The sequence below is a fragment of the Mirounga leonina genome, unplaced genomic scaffold (genome assembly GCF_011800145.1).
Source record: "Mirounga leonina isolate KUSES-001 unplaced genomic scaffold, KU_Mleo_1.0 Mir_128, whole genome shotgun sequence".
NCBI classification, from domain to species: Eukaryota; Metazoa; Chordata; class Mammalia; order Carnivora; family Phocidae; genus Mirounga; species Mirounga leonina.
The window spans coordinates 41,199,787-41,215,724 of NW_023270320.1; the positions used below are offsets into that span (position 1 = coordinate 41,199,787).

The window sequence follows — 15,938 nt, forward strand, 5'->3', positions numbered from 1 at the left end:
TGTGTTGTTCACGGCTTAACGAGGGAATGTGGTTTTGACTTTGGGGTTCTTGTTTGCATTCTGTGAACACACGACTTCACTGTGTAAAGAGCGAGCGGTCTCTGCTCCTTCTGTTGCTTACTTTGTAAAAGGAAAGTGATGGGCTTCGAAGAAGGCAGAATTCATTCTCAACGCTGAGGTTTTAAAAAAATAAAAGTATCGTTCATTTCCTCTTTCGTTATTAGTCTGCATGGTTATTGGCATTGACTTCGAGGTGACTCCTTACGGTGACTTCAGTCACAAAGCTGATGGCACTTTTCTTGATACCTGAAATCTCATTTAAAAGTGCAAACAGTACACGTAGACTATTTCATAAATAACCAAAGTTTTTGGGATGTATCTTTGGCATACTTGAGCCGCCTACTTCCACCGTCCTGCCGGTAAGGAACCAGGGGGGCGTGCCTGTGCTCTGGGCGGAGTTTAGGGTCAGGAATTAGAGCCACACCCAGCTGAGAAGCCGCGCGAGCATCCCAGCAACAGTACTTTTAATCACCCTTGTCTTCTGAAAAGATCACCGTCTCTTACAAGAAGGTCTGTGAGGAAGAGTGGCCTGTTCCAGAGGAGACAGGTACGTACCTCAAAAACTGGGCACGCACGCGGCCAGCCGAGCTCTGCCTCCGGGCGCAGGTCCTTCAGGGAGCAGGCGTGGGGGGCACGGTGCCCGTCTTGTCCTCGGGGTCCTGCCTCTGGAGATTTCCTTTCTTGTCTCAAGGGAGAGCTAGTCCACGTCCTGTCAGCGAGGGGGCCAGAGGACCCCGCCTGGGGAGTAGGGTTCCCCTGTGTCCAGGGAGCCGCCTCCGCCTGCCCCTCCCAGGTTACTTCTAGCCACTTCCCGACCTTCTGGTTCCGTGCTTACTCTTCAGTGGGTATTTCTTGGCCTGAACAGAAGACCAGCAGGGCTCTCTATTCAGGAAGCTTTGCAGATTAATTCGCGAAGACAGTTTTTTTCACTTTGTGATCCTTTTAAACAAATGTTCAGAATCACCCACTGGGTGAGGAGCTGAACGCCAAGGTGAGCTGGGGGGGGGTGGGGGAGCCGAGGAGGCGTCTGCCTGACCTTTCCTGAGGGATCCGGTGCGTCCCCACGTTCTGGTCCCCTGTGGCTGTGCCGGCAGCCGGCAATCCCACCAGCTGGCCCTGGGCAGGTCCTCGCCCCCAGACCCCCCAGGCCCCACCTGCCAGTCCAGGCGCTGGCTCACCGGCCCCGGGCTGTCCCACAGGATCCGTCCCCGGGCCCGGCCTGGGCCTTCTTGCAGCCCTGCTGGAGTAGCCCAAGTACAAGGGGTTCACGGGCGTGCCCCCCGCCCTGCGCCCCGCGGCCGCTGTGCTGCCACCTTCACAGAAACCAGGGCCGAGGGTGGTTTCTGTGCTGGTCAGACTCCCCGGGGTCGTGGGATCTGTGCTGTGGGGGGGTGGACGGTCCCCTGCGCCCACAGAACGTGCTTCCCAGACCCCCAGCTGAGACCGCAGACACCTGAAGCCACAGGGCACCGGGAGCTGGTAACTGAGGAGCCGGGCACAGTGGGTGGAGTCGTGTGGACGCTGTCCCTCTCAGATACCCCGCGTCCCCACAGAATGCCTGTGACAGACGGAGGGAGGGCAGCGGTCGGGCCTCAGGCCACCAGCGGCCTCTGGTGCCGTGGCAGGAGGGGCCCGATGGCATCGGTGGCTGGAGGCGCTGCCGCAGAGGCCGTGAGCCTGGCGACCACAGGGACTTCAGCGAGGGTCCATGCAGTCAGAGACCCTCCGGCGGGTTTCAGGAGCGCCCACACTGCGTGCTGGCCCTCGCAGTCCCTCGGTGCGTCCCCCACTTGGCCGCCCGGCTCCCTCTCCATGTCGGTCTGCTCGTCGGCCTTGAGAACCACTGGCGCTTCGCTCCCCGCGTCCCCGGCGGCGGCAAGGACCTCTGGCGCGCGTCGGGTCCAGAGCAGGGTCTGCGCTGTGCGCCCTCGGAACGTGTCACGGGATCACAGAGCCCACGGGGCCGCGACAAGCCCGAGGCCCTGGCGGGGGGCCGCAGCGACAAGGCTGCCCCTGAGGTCAGTACGCGGGCCGGCAGGTGCCGCTTCCGCCCACAGGCCTGTGAACCCAAACCCTTCCTGTTCCGAGCGCTTCCACGCTGTCGAGATGAAGCGCTGCTGGTGCCCCTCCACCGACGAGCGGTGGCCCTGTGGCTCCCGGCCGCGCTCCCTGGGGGCCTCCTCGCGGTTGAGGGCTGGCTCCGGTCCGCAGCTCTGCTGGGACATGGCAGACGTGGCGTCCCCAGGGGCCCGTGACGAGTACAGCGCGGCAGCGGGATGGGCGCCCCGCCTCGCGGTGGACGGCGCCCGTGGTCCCTCGTGGCTCTCCCCCTGCTCACCTTTGTGACGGGCAGCGCGGCAGTGACTTCCCCCGCGAACACCGGGGCGCTGCAGCCCCGAGTGCTGTCCCCGGCACCACCGGCCGGATTACTGGTCCTCTCCCGACGCCCACATGCAGAGTTCTCCAACTGGCCGGAAAATGTCTTTTTAGCTCCTTTTAACTTTTTCCTCAGAAGCAGGACACGGGGTGTGAGCTGTTAAATGCGGCAGGTTGGGGGTTGGGTGTCCTCACAGCAGGGAAGGCCAGGCTGAAGGCCCCGGGTCCTGCTGGTGCCCTGGGGACCGGGCTCCGGGCGGCACCACCGTCAGGACGCGCCACGTTTCTGTGCGGCCCGTGGCCTCCTGCAGGGATCGCACAGCCCCCGTGGCTCCCCGGGCTCCGCCAGCCTGCCTCCCGGAACGGTTTGTCAGAGAACCTCCCGTTCGGATCTCGCCGCGAGGCCCTCACAACCTCTGCCTCTCGGTCCGCAGTCTCTCCCGTGTCCAGCAGCAGCTGTGCTGGGCAGCAAGCCTGTCACCTTGGGTGGAAACATTTACATAATTAACACGGTCTTCCAGAATTGCAGGTGAGATGCGGTCATTTGGGTAGCATTTCAGCTTTCCAAATAAATGATTATTATTGATCTCTTTGGGATTACGTCTATTGAATGTCATTTCCTTAGTAAGTCAAAATCAGTGTTGGGGTTTTAGGAAAATATTTATAGGATTTTAAATAGTACAAAGTTTAGATAATTTAACTGTAATTTCAAGAAAGCTGAACGAGTCTGGAAGCAGAGGGGATGATGGGAAATACCAATCACTCATTGGAGTTTTGAGAAGTGAGGTGTGTTTTTCCCTTGGAGACTAGAATTTCCAAAGTCTCCCCCGTGGAGACTTCAGAACTGGTGCAGGAGGTGAGCCGGAGACGCCAAGAATTTCTGTTCTGTAAGAAGTCTTCCAAGCCCCACACGTGGAAGCAGCACATGAGCAAGCTCAACCCGTCCGTCAGGAACACACAACTCCAGGGCATCATATTCTCATACTTCTCTCCCTTTATGTTTGGGAGCCTAGGTGTCTTCAAAAGTAATGTAAAATATTGGGAAAATCTATCTAAATATGAATAATTACTTCAAGTAGAATTATGGGTAGCATTTAAAATTTTCTGTGTATTGGGTTTTTTAAAAAGCTTTTTACAGTGAACATCTATTACTTTTGTAATAAAAAAAAGTAACAGCTATTTTAAAAAATAAAATGGAAAGTGTCAAACATATATAAAAGGAAAGAAAAATACAAGTAATGGGTTGGCAAAACTACAGCCTGTTGGCCAAATTTGGGCCACCACCTGTTTTCTCCGGGTCCAGGAGAATTATTTTCACATTTTTAAATGGTGAAAAAACTTAAAAGAATCCTCTATCATGACACATGGAAAGTACAGGAAATGCACACTTCTGTGTCGGTGAAGTCTGACTGGACGCAGCACACTCCCTCATGCACAGGCTGCTTGCATGACGGTGTTGCCGCTGAGTGAGTGCAGAAGGGGGCACGTGGCCCACAAGCCCAGTATGTTTGCAGAACAAGTTTGCTGAGCCCTGGTGGAAACTCCTGTGTGGGCCATCCTCCTAGCCTCAGTGATGGTCCGATTTTGTTTTATCTAGGTACTCCTGACTGCAAGCAATGATGTTAAAGTCAATCCCAGACATCCTTTAATTTCATCATCTTCATGTTTAAATAAAAAACAGTTGAGAACTCATCGAGAAGATAAAATAATTATAAACATACCTGCAGCAAACAGTGACAGAATTGAAGGAGGAAATAGGCAGCTCCAGGATACCAGTAGAGACCTCAATCCTCCACTCTCAATAAGGGATAAAATCCACCAAATGGTAATTTACTACACACATTAATAGAATGAAAGGGAAAACATGATCATTTCCATTGATGCAGAAAAAGGATGTGATTTAAAAAAACACTCAACTAACTCCGAATAGAAGGAATCTGCCCTGACTTACTAAGGAGCATATAAAAAGCCCACAGCTAACCTTCTACTTGGTGAAAAAAGACTGAAATTTTCCTCTAAGGTCAGGAACAAGACAAGGATGTCCACTCTCACCACTCCTATTACATACACATCCTACTAGAAGTCCTCACCACAGCAATTAGGCAAGAAAAAGAATAGGCATCCTAACTGTAAGAAGTAAAACTATCTGTTTATAAATGATAGGATCTTATTTGTAGAAAACCCTATAGATTGTACCAAAAAAATCCCAAGAAAACCAAAACCACCACCAAAAAGTGGAATAGACAAGCTCAGGAAAGTTGCAGGATACAAAAATCAATATAAAAACAACAGTTGCGTTTCTATACGTGAACAATGGAAAACTACAAAAAATTAAGAAAATCCCACTTATAACAGCAACAAAGAATAAAACAGGAGTAAACTCAGCCACAGAGGCTAAAGTATTGTGCACTGAAAACTATAACGTGGCTTAAAGCAATCAGAGCAGGCACAGATAAACGGAAAGACCAACTGTGCTTGTGGGCTGTATGACTTACTAAGATGACACCACCACCCAAGGTGATCTATAGATTAACTGGACTCATCAAAATCTAGCAGTTTTTGCAGGAATAGAAAAAATCCTAAAATTTACATGGCCTCTCAAGGGATCCCAAATAGCCAAAACAATCCTGAAAAAGAATAAAGTTGCAGGATTCGCATATCCTGATTTCAGAACTCACTATGGAGCTACTGGAATGAAAACAGTTTGGTCCTAGAATAAGAACACACAGACAGACACACAGACCAATGGGACAGGACGGAGAGCTCAGAAACAAACTGCCACATACACAATCATGATTTTCAACAAAGGTGCCAACACCATTCAGTGGGGGAAAGGGCAGTGTTTTCAAGAAACGGTGCTGGGAAAACTGGATGTCCACATGTGAAAGGATGAAGTTGGGCCTTACCTGACACCATACACAAGTGTTAGCTCAGTGGACCAAAGGCCTAAACATAAAAGCTAAATAAAACTATAAAGTTCTGGGCAAAAACAGCAAGTTTCATGACCTTGGATTTGTCAACCATCTCTTAGGAGACGAAAAGGTCAGCTAACACAGAAAAAAGGGAAATGAGCTCCATCAAATTAACACTTGCATGCCTCAAGGACACAACAGTGAAACGGCACCTTCACAATGGGGGAAAATACCTTCCACTCACATACCTGTAAGGTGTTGGTATCTAGAATATACAGAGAACTCATGCAACTCAACAACAAAACACACAACTTGACTAAAAAATGGGCGCAGGACTTGAATAGACATCTCTCCAAATACGACACACAGATGGCCAACAGCCACACAAGAAGGTGCTCCGGACCACTGATCACTAAGGAGATGCAAATCCAAACCAGCAGGAGACACCACCTCACACCCGTTAGGATGGTCACTGTACAGCAACCACCCCAGAAAGCAGGTGTTGGCAAGAACGTGGAGAAACTGGGGCACCTGAGCACTGCTGGTGGGATGGAGAAGGGTGCAGCGTCTGTGGAACACGGTGTAGGAGTTCCTCAAAATATGATCAGCGTGGAGTTAGTATCTGATCCACCAATTCTGCTTCTGGGTATTTATCCAAAGGAAGTGAGTAGAGTCCTGGAGAGATACTTGCACACCCATGTCCACAGCAGTCCACAGGTGGAAGCCACCCAGTGTCTACAGACAAACAAAACAAAATGCGGTCCCATCCATGCAACATAACAGGACTCAGCCCTAAAGAGTTAGGAAATCCTGAGACAGGCCACGGCATGGATGGACCCTGAGGACATGATTTAAGTGCAACAAGCCGGTCACAAAAGGACAAGTACCGTAAGATTCCAGGTATATTCTGCATCCAGGGTAGTCAAATCCACTGAGACAATAGATGGCGGGAGCCGAGTGCAGGGGACTGGAAGTTAGTGTCTAACGGGGTAGATGGGTGCCCAGGGCGGGCAGGTGCTAATGGCCTTCCTGGTGCCCTGTGTAAGCCCTCAGGCATTCCACTGGGCAGTGTCTGATGCACGAGGTAGGGATAAGGGCGGAGGGTGAGGTCAAGCAGGCACCTGCACACAGTTCATGAAGGAAGTAACAGTACGTTTCATAAACACAAGACCTTCTGCCTTTTAAGACTGGTTTTCAGAGGGCAGCACCCCTTACTGCTGGTAATTATGGAACCAAGCTGCAGAGTCCCTGTCACGGCCGTTTATCTTAGGGTGGCCTTACCTCTGAAAGAGAAAGGATTTTCCAAGAAAGGATTCCAAGCTGCTCCTCGGTAACCACGACCCCTAGAGTTCTACCGAATGTTTAAAGCAGATTTAACAACAGTCCTTCACAAACCCTTCCCCTAAAACGGCAGAGGGACCACTTCTAAGGCAAGCTCATCCTAAGTCTGCCAAGACATGTTCATCCTGACACCAAAACAAGACAAAGACAGCACAAGACAGTGCAGGCAGACATCTATGAAAAAGCCTCAGTGTAATACCAGCAAACCAACAACTCTGTACAAAAAGGACAATTTACTACCACAACCAAGTGGGATTTCAGCCCCAAATGCAAGGATGGTTCAACGTACCAAAAGCAACCAATGCGGGGCCCTGGCTGGCTCAGTTGGTGAAGCGTGTGACTCTTGACATCGGGGCTGTGAGTCTAAGCCCCACGCTGGGTGTGCAGATTACTTAGAAATAAAATCTTGAACAAAAGCCAACCGACGCCATCACCACACAAGCAGGATGAAGGATGAAATGACGTGATCTCAACAGATACAGAGAAAACAGGACAAAATCCAATACTCTTATGATTTAAAAAATCCTCAAAAGCGTAGGACTAGAAGGTTAAGCCCCAACCTGGTAAAGGCGTCCACAGAAAGCACACAGCCAACCTCACGCTCAGAGGAAAGACCAAGCCTTCCCTCCATGGACACACGACGGATGTCTGCGTCTGCTGCTGGCTCGGCACCACAGGCTCCAGCTCGTGAGGCATCCACACAACGACCACTAGACTGAGCTCAGCAGGCCACGGGGCACAAAACACAGCAGCATTTTACAGATTCTAAGGACCGCATTTACGGCACACGTTGTGTGCAGTCAGATCATAAATGTCCTAAAGCAGACCCGGCTCCCGGTACAGAGACCTGAACGGCCAACAGTGCCGCGTCGTGAGGTGTTCAGAGGCCACCTCAGTCCTGTGTGTCCACAGACCGGGTGAGAAACGTCTTTTCGTGCCTTGAAAGGGGTGCGGGGAGGCAGCGTCTGGATGGGCTTCCTGGCTGGTCGCGCCTACTGGGGCCCCCCAGGTGCTCGTCCCATCTCCGGCGTAAGCGGACGCCTCGGCCTGGCCCTGTCGGGGACTGGAGGCACGTGAGACATGCTGCGGGGTCTCCAGCTCACGGTGTCCTCGGCTCTCCGTGTCCCGACCGACCTCTGGCAGGCCCCCCGATGGACGTAAGTACCGTCCGGTGTGTGAACTCATGACAGTTCTGCATCTCGCCCCTCCCTGTAGGTGACTGGTGGCTGTCTTGGTGCCTGCGGCCTCGACTCATTCCCGTCTCTTCCCTGACGCCACCGAGAAGGCTGCCACCGTCCCCGGCCTGCCCGGGCCTCCCTGCCCCTGCAGGAGGTGCTGGCAGAGCGGAACGGCCGGGCTCCCCTCTGTGCTACCAACACGTGTTTGGGGGAAAAGAGCGCAAACTTCAGTGTCCTTCTAAGAAGAAACAATACCAAAAAAGACCAACACTGAAAACAGGCAAAGGACACACGTCAAGTAACTTACCGAAAACAAAAACACATGGTCGATAACAACAAGAAATGTGGACCCACCTTGTCCTTCAGGCAGGAAAACGGCGCTGGGGGAAGGGTTCTGTAGCAGCCATCGCTCAGGACGACCCTAACAGCTCACACGGGCGGCCTGGGCACCCTCAGACCCGTGGTGCCATCACTGGGCTCTGCTCCTCGTTTGCCTCAGGGGATTGATGGCCGCACACAAGCTGGGGGACAGCAGGAACCAGCACTGCCCTGCCGGCCAGCAAGACCCACGTTTTCAAACATGCTTCTGAAAACACGGCTGGTTGTCAAACGGAAAGGGGAAACAGACGCCCCGGGCTCCACGCCACGTCCAGAGGGCAGCACGTCGTTGGCCCTCAGCACCAGGTCAGCACAGACAGCGACACTGAAAAGCCAGAATCTTTATTTACAAACACGCAAAACCGCAAGCCATCTTAATATGCTTAGAAGAAGAAAACATTAGAGGAGGACGGAGCAGTGACTTTCGGGGGTTCACACCGCTCTCCCACAGCGCGGGGGTGGGAACCGCTCTTTGTAGCAGGAACAGTGGTCTCGGGGGGCAGGGTGACGGGGGACTTGTATATTTCATAACACCTTTATTTTCAAAATCATCTAAAATAGACATGCATTATTTTAAAAATAAAACAACCTTTTAAAGGATTAAATCAACGACATCAAAACCACAGACACCACTTTTTCAGGAAGATGCAAAATCAGTGAAGTCAGATGAGTCGATAAAGACGATTTATTACTTTGTCTAGGAAAGCACTTCCAGGACAGTGAAGGGGAGGCTGCGCTGGGCGGTCCCACCACCCACACTGTGGCTGTCCACAGACTGACCACGGACACAACGGTACCACACAGCACCCTCGGCGCACTTCGCATTCGACGAGGACTCACTTGGACACAACCGATGCTGTTACGATACATATTAAGAAAAATAAATATTCTGCGCCCGTATTTACAAGGATCAACTGTTCTGTCCCCTGCCCCTAATTACTACAAAATCAGGAAGCTATGGTTTGACAATTAAGCACAGCATTAGCTGTTAGTGTCAGTCTGGCACAGACGTGGTGCTAAAAATCCAGAATCTTACTGAACCATATTTATAAACACGCAAAGGTGCAAACCTTAATGGGCTTAGATGAAGAGGACTTTTAGAGAAAGCAGAAATGATTTTGCTTGGGTTCCCCGACCCCTTTCACAACAAACCAAGGCCCCTGCCATGTCCAGGCGGGGAGGGGGGAGTGTGTTGTCCGTGTTCAGGTCGCTCCCCGGCGACGGCACAGCGCGGTGAACCCCTCCCACCGGGAGGGCGGGCTGCGGGCGGGCGCCCTCAGAACTTGAACAGGTCGATGAAGTGCTGCGGAGACACAGGCATGAAGCAACTGTCGGGGTCGGTGGCGGTGCAGGGATGCCCCGAGTCCTGCGGGAGCAGAGGAGAGGCGTCACCACAGAGCGCCCGGCCCCACCACAGCGCCGTGTGGAGCACGCGGACCCGCGCTCCGAAGACGGACAGCCACGGGGACCTGTCGGCAGAGACAGGTGGCCCAAGCCAGAGGGCCCAGGACCAGGGTTCCCGGCCTCCCTGGCCTGGCCCCACACCTCCATTCCTGCGCTGTCCCTCTGCTCCCCTCCTGGCGCCCCCTGGGAGCTCACACTCGCTGGAGACAGGGATCCTGTCCAACAGGAAGAATGGCTACGGGAACAGGTGCTCTGCCCCTGAGACCGACAAGCTTAAAAGGAGGAGGAGCCTAAAGAGCACAGGCCGAGTTGGCCACGAGGCACCTGCCGTGGGGCCCTGGTGCCTGAACGAAACCTCACGGACACGACTACAGTTTCCCCCTCAGGACAACGTCCCCCCAAGGACATCCCGAGAACGGCTCGAAGGGGCGGTTCTGGCCGGCTGGGAGCATGCATGGACGCGACACGAGGCCTGGTCTAGCACAGAGGTACCTTGAACAACAAAGCAAGGCGGCAGTCCTTTGAGATCGTGGAGAAAGAACCAGGAGGAGTGCAGGGAAGGGAGGGAGAGAAAGGAAAACCAACGTTAGAGAGCAGGCTGCATGGGCATTAGCTTGGACGGCAATGATCTGCAAACGCAGGTGAAACCGTCCAGTAACTCAGGGGGGCAGTGAAAACGTTTGTAAAGCCAGCGCGTCGAGCGTGAGGACCCGACTGTCCTGACACCAGGACCGGCACTGCCCTTGCCTCGGGAGCCTCGGCTGAACACTGGCCAGGCTGCAGCCCGAACCGCTCACGACTCCCCAGAGCACACGCAAAGCGAGGCTGGAGTCTCCAGTTTGTACCGAAAACCTCTAACACATTCTGGAAGGTCATTCGTTCTCCCTCACATCCCCGCATCTGCTTTGCCAAGTGCCCACCATCCACCGTAGACACTTTTACTCCAGCCTGTGCTTTGTCTGTGCCCCATCCACGCAGCCCGCTGCCTTCCCACACGCTCCCCAGCCCCCCGCGTGCCGGCCGGCCCTGCGTCCTGTAGGCATAGCGTGCGAGCAGGCCGGGAGCCTGCTGCTCATCGCAGAGCCGCCTGTGATCTCTCCTGGGTCCGCCCGGGGCCCCGGGCCCGCTGCAGACACTGGTTCTGCATGTACTTTGGTGGCAGATGCTCCATGACAAAGGTCCTGGCCTTACCTGGCTCCCCAGCCTGCCCACACCGGGCTTGCACTGGTGTTTCGCACAGAGATTCGGTTGCTGCCTGTGTAACCACTGAGGGAGGGTGCCTTCCCAGAGGCCTCCTGAGGCCCTGAGACCAGACCCCACCCAGGGACCTACTCCTCCAACGGCACCACGAGGGCACCGTTGTGGGTTTGCGTCGGCCCCACGGAGCCCCAGAGGCAGGGACGCAGGGAGCGGTGAGCCCGGTCCCAGCGGGTGAGACCCCCGCACTCCTCTGCTGTGTCCACGAGCCCCTGTTGGGTGGTGTGCACACAGGCCTCCCCTCGCGCCCCGGGGCTGGTGATATGGGCCCGCCCATGCCCGCCTGCGGCCCCGCTCCCCCGACACACCTGCCACTCCCTCACCCATCCGACCCAGGCGAGAACACGCCTGCTCACGGACGCTCTGCGTACCGCCGTTCCACTGCGGGACTGGAGCCCTACTGAAACAGACGGCAGGCACCTAGAAAGAAAACCCCACGTGACGCTGCCGACCTTCCAGGCCCTAAGTAAACCTCCATTCAAGTAACGCGGGAAGCACCCTCCACACCGGGGCACTCACGGCTCGCCGCGGGCCATCTGAAAAGCACGAGTGACGCTACCGCCAATGTACTCGGAGAAGAGAAAAACCTCAAGGGCTTGTCTCCTTTCCAGCAACGCAGAGTTTGCCATGTGAGCCGCCTGACAAGTTACAGATAAACGCACAGCAAAAAGCAGAGCAGGGACGGTGCTGACCAGGCAGGAGCCGACGGCCATCCCCCCAAGAGCGCGGGGGGCCACACCCACGCGGGCACACACACAGATCACGCTTGCCGTCGAGCAAGCAGGGACATTGCAGGACAACTATTCGCGGTCAAGGAGGCCGTGGGAACACATCCCAGGATGAAGGAGAACGGACTGTGACATGAACTACCCTCCGACCGCGGATAGACCGAGCCCCTGTCTGCGTGGCGGGAAGTCACGGGGTGAAGGGCTGCCCGCACCCCAGGGTACTCGGATTCCAAGTGTGAGTCGGGAGACGCCGGTGCAGCTTTGTCAAATACGAAAACCACGTGTCGCTCTGAGAGGCCAGGACCTCCCTGCTGCAGGGGCTTGGTGTGGGGGGAGCTGCAAGGAGGCGCCCACACGGGGTCCCGGGGGCACAGGGCAGGAAGCCAAGCGTGGGGCAGCCGCTCAGGGGTGTTCTTACTTTACAAAGGACGGGGACGCTCTGGCCCCTTCCTGTCAGGCTGGCAGGAACGCAGCACCGCCCAGGACCAAGTGCCAGGGGCCCCGGTGCCCCGGAGACCCACGTCCCCGAAGCAGAAACAGACGCCTCACTGCCCGACGTCTCCGACTCAAACCGCAAGCTGTGTGGTTTGCTCCCGTGAGTCTACTCCCCCGCCCCGACACCCGGCGAGATCAGTGTCACGTTCTGGCCGCCGAGCACGCGGGTTCTGGCGTCCCCACACCCTCACGCCCAGAACAGAGGCAGGCTGTGCGTGAGCCCACCGAAGGCCCGAGGCGGTTACCTTCCAGAAGAGGATGCTGCAGTGTCGGCAGAAGTGCAGGGTGTCCCCATACTGCTCCCGGGGCGGGTAGTGCTTCTGGAGCGCGAAGTACATCAGCTTCCACTCCACGTGGCCCTTCTCCGACAGGATCAGATGTCTGCAGAACTGGCACACAGACGCCGCTGAGCACCTGCCCGTGGCTTCACAGCACACCGGGGCCCCGTGGCGTTTCAGGGCCGCGGAGTGCACAAGCTCCAACTCCCGGGGACTGAGTCGGCGAGGGATGACCACGTGCCCCACGGCGTGTGGACGGCGGGACAGCACGTGGCAAGCGTGAGCCCCCCGGTCTGAAGGACGCCCACGACCTGCACCGAGTAAGATCACGTCACCCACGTGAGGTGTCTAAGGACCTGCACCTGAAGCACATGAGGAGCACTTGCATCTCTGTACGAAAGACCGCCTGATCGAAAACGGGGCCAAGGACCCGGTGCGGAGGTGGCCGGGGCGCCACACCCCCGTCACCAAGGACGCGGACCAAGCGCCACCGCACGCCCGCTAGCTCGGCCACGATGGAAAAAAAAAACCAGTAACGGGGGCGCCCGGGTGGCTCAGTCGTTAAGCGTCTGCCTTCGGCTCAGGTCATGGTCCCAGGGTCCTGGGGTCGAGCCCCGCGTCGGGCTCCCTGCTCGGCGGGAAGCCTGCTTCTCCCTCTGCCTCTCCCACCCCCCTGCTTGTGTGCTCGTGTGCACACGCTCTCTGATGAATAAACAGAATCTTTAAAAAAAACCACCACCCGGTAACCAGGAGCACTGGTGAGGGTGTGGGGATGCCAGAACCCGCGTGCTCGGCGGCCAGCCATGTACGATGGTGCCGCCGCTGGGGACAACGGCGCGGCAGCTCCTCCAAATTTGACAGCTGCACGGACCCAGGATTTCCACCCCTAGGTGCACACCCACGTCCACACAAAAACGTGGACGGCAGTGTTCACAGCTGGAGAACTCGTCAAAGCCACAAGGTGGAAACGACCCTGATGTCCACCAGCCGTGGAGCAGAAGCGGGGTCCGTCCGCAGACGGCGTGCTGACCAGCCCCGGAGCGCGGTGGGGCGCTGCAGGCTGCGGCCGGGGTGATGAGCAGGCGGCCCGCAGCGTGGTCCCACTGGGAGGGGAGGTTTTCCAGAGCAGGGAATGGTGCAGGGACAGGGGCCGGTGAGGGGCCGCGTCGGGCTGGTGCTCGCTCCCGAGGAGACGCTGCAGCATGTGAAGCAGCAGGGCGGACAGGATTCAGCCTTGGGAAACAGGGGCTGCCTCCTCCACGAAGTCGCTTCTCTGTCTGCTGCCCTCTGGACCCCTCATACCAGCCTCGCTGTCCCCAGGGCGTGCGCTTCTGAGACCCACCGCACCGGACCAGCCCCAGTGCGCTGGCCTCTCCTTCATCCACGCCTGCGCTCCCAGCCACTACCCTCCTCCCCGCCACTGACGCGGCTTATCCCCCCTGCAGCGGGCCCCTCCAACAAACCCCCTGCTCCCAGCGCTTCCGCCGCCCTTCTAAGTCCGCCGGGAAAGCCCCAGGACGTGGCGTGGCCGCTGCAGCCTCGTGCACAAGACTCTGAAGGCCGGAGGCGCCCGCTGTTTTCCCAAGGACACCGCACCCCCAGGCCCATCCTCTCAGACTGACAGCCTCCCCTGGGCCACGCATGCCCGATCCCGTCCTCCTGCTCTTCTGTCCGGGCCGTGGGCAACCCCGCCTCGGACGTGCTGCATCTGGGCATCTGGCCCCCCCGCACCCCGCCCCATGCCACCCTGTGCGTAGCAGGTGCCCCACACGTGTGTGCGGCTCTCACGGAGGCCCACGTGACGAGTGAGCACACCGACACCCAGCAGCTCACACGCGAGGGCGCTTCGAGCCAGTTCCCACCCTGGGTCTGCAGGCGCGGGGTGCGGGGAGGGGAGGCCGGGAGAGCCAGGTGCAGACGCTGGGGCAGGCGAGGGACGCACGCCAGCCTCCCTCCAGGTGACGCGTCCCGTGCGCCAGGGCCCGAGGCCGCCACACTCACCTGCTTCTCGGCAAAGTGGTACTGACAGAGTTTCTTCCACAGATGCCTGTCCTCGCTGAGCATGGACAGTGTCGGGGTCACCTGGCCTAGCGTGACGATGTCCCAGCCATCGGAGAGTCTGTACAGGATGTTGTTGAGCATGTGCAAAGGGAGGTCACTGAGCGTGAGGCCGTCGTTCACCTGCGGGAACGGAAACGGACAGGGTTTCACTGCGTGTGATGCCCAGGCGTGCCAGGCTCCAAGGAGACCTAGCGGCCCACTGAGAGCGGGTGCTTCCAAATGCGACACAGCCAAAGAGACACGACCAAGGCGTCGCCGTCCCTCACACTCGGCCACGTGAGCCCTGAGCCCCCATGTCAAGAGACGGCTGGCCGCACGGGGACCCCGGAGGAGAGGCGGGAGCAGAACAGAGGCCGGTCTGTGCCCTCGGCTCCTCCAGGCTCTGTCCATGTGCAGGATTCACTCGTCAGACACGACACAGAGACCACGTGGAGAGACGGCAGGGTCCGAGGACAGAGGAAACAAAGCCACCGACCTGCCACCAAGGCCCCGTCCAGCTGTCAGCATCTGGTATCAAAGGTAGAAGCCACACCCTCCCTCCCACAAGCCTGTGGGTGTGTCCCCAAGAAAGGGCGCGACATGGTGGGCAGAACCCGTGCGTTGTCCTATCGGGAGGGAGGGGAGGACGCAGATGGACAGAAAAGGGGAGCGCGAGGGGACAGAACGGGGGGCCGGCAGAGGGGCGGCAGAGGGGCGGGGGGCAGACGACAGTGTCGCAGCCCCGGGCTGGGCACGCACCCACGCCACCTCGCACAGAACGAGCCTGCACACCTGGCCGCAGCCTCGTGCTTCTGACGGGGCTCATGTCCTTGTCCCCAGTGGTCAGCCCTGATGACGGCTGGCTTCTTTCTGGCTTCTGCTCTCTTTGGTGACCCCAGCGCCCCCGCACAGAGCGCACATCCAGAGACATGGCCAGAGCGGGGCTGCAGGGAGGCGCTCAGAGGCCGGCTGTGCCGCTTTCCGAGTCCTTGCTGCTGTGGCGTGGCCATCCTGTTCGAGAAATGCGCTCCCTGTGCTGTGTGTGCGGGGACCCGGGAGGAGGCGTCCTCTGCCGCCCGGTGGGGTGACGGCTCACGGCTCGTCTCGGAGGATGCCTTGGCGGCAACCCCTGGCCGTGGGGTCCTCGCACCGGCTGCCCGTCTGGGGCACAGCCGGGTGCCCACGATGTCACCATGCAGCGTGGTCACGCGTGTGTCTTTGGGTCCCGCCATCCCACGGCCACGTGCGCCTGCTCCCCGACGGGCTGCACGGCGTGAGCGGGTGACAAGGGGCTCACACGGAGCAGGTGTGACCACAGGGTCTCGTGGGCTGGCCCACGGCAGAGCACACACAGATCACACACGCCAGGTCTTCACGCTGTTACAGGAACGACGGAGACGCGTTCTGAACGGCTGCTTGGTGCCTCCTCCTTTGAAGAGGAGCTTGCGCGTCAGGAGGAGCTCATGGACGCCCCGCTGCGAACATCCCGAG

At 57.3% G+C, this 15,938-nt stretch overlaps 1 protein-coding gene across 15 annotated transcripts in view; it reads right to left on the reverse strand.

The window, feature by feature from the left end:
- Positions 1-8: 8 nt before the first annotated feature.
- Positions 9-15,938, reverse strand: part of FBXO25 (F-box protein 25) — a 58,750-nt gene continuing 42,820 nt past the window's right edge. For 3 of the 15 annotated variants that reach the window (XM_035004333.1, XM_035004334.1, XM_035004332.1), the window contains exons 8-11: positions 14,409-14,588; positions 12,375-12,510; positions 10,142-10,168; positions 8,908-9,611 (exon numbers count right to left, since the gene is read on the reverse strand). In XM_035004333.1, coding sequence (XP_034860224.1) covers positions 9,448-9,611; positions 10,142-10,168; positions 12,375-12,510; positions 14,409-14,588 — 507 coding nt within the window. In that variant the 3' untranslated portion in view covers positions 8,908-9,447. Of the gene's footprint in view, positions 2,918-6,624; positions 8,571-8,907; positions 9,612-10,141; positions 10,169-12,374; positions 12,554-14,408; positions 14,589-15,938 lie in introns of those variants that run through there. The other 12 variants (XM_035004340.1, XM_035004344.1, XR_004679125.1 and 9 more) reach the window with 11 other exon arrangements.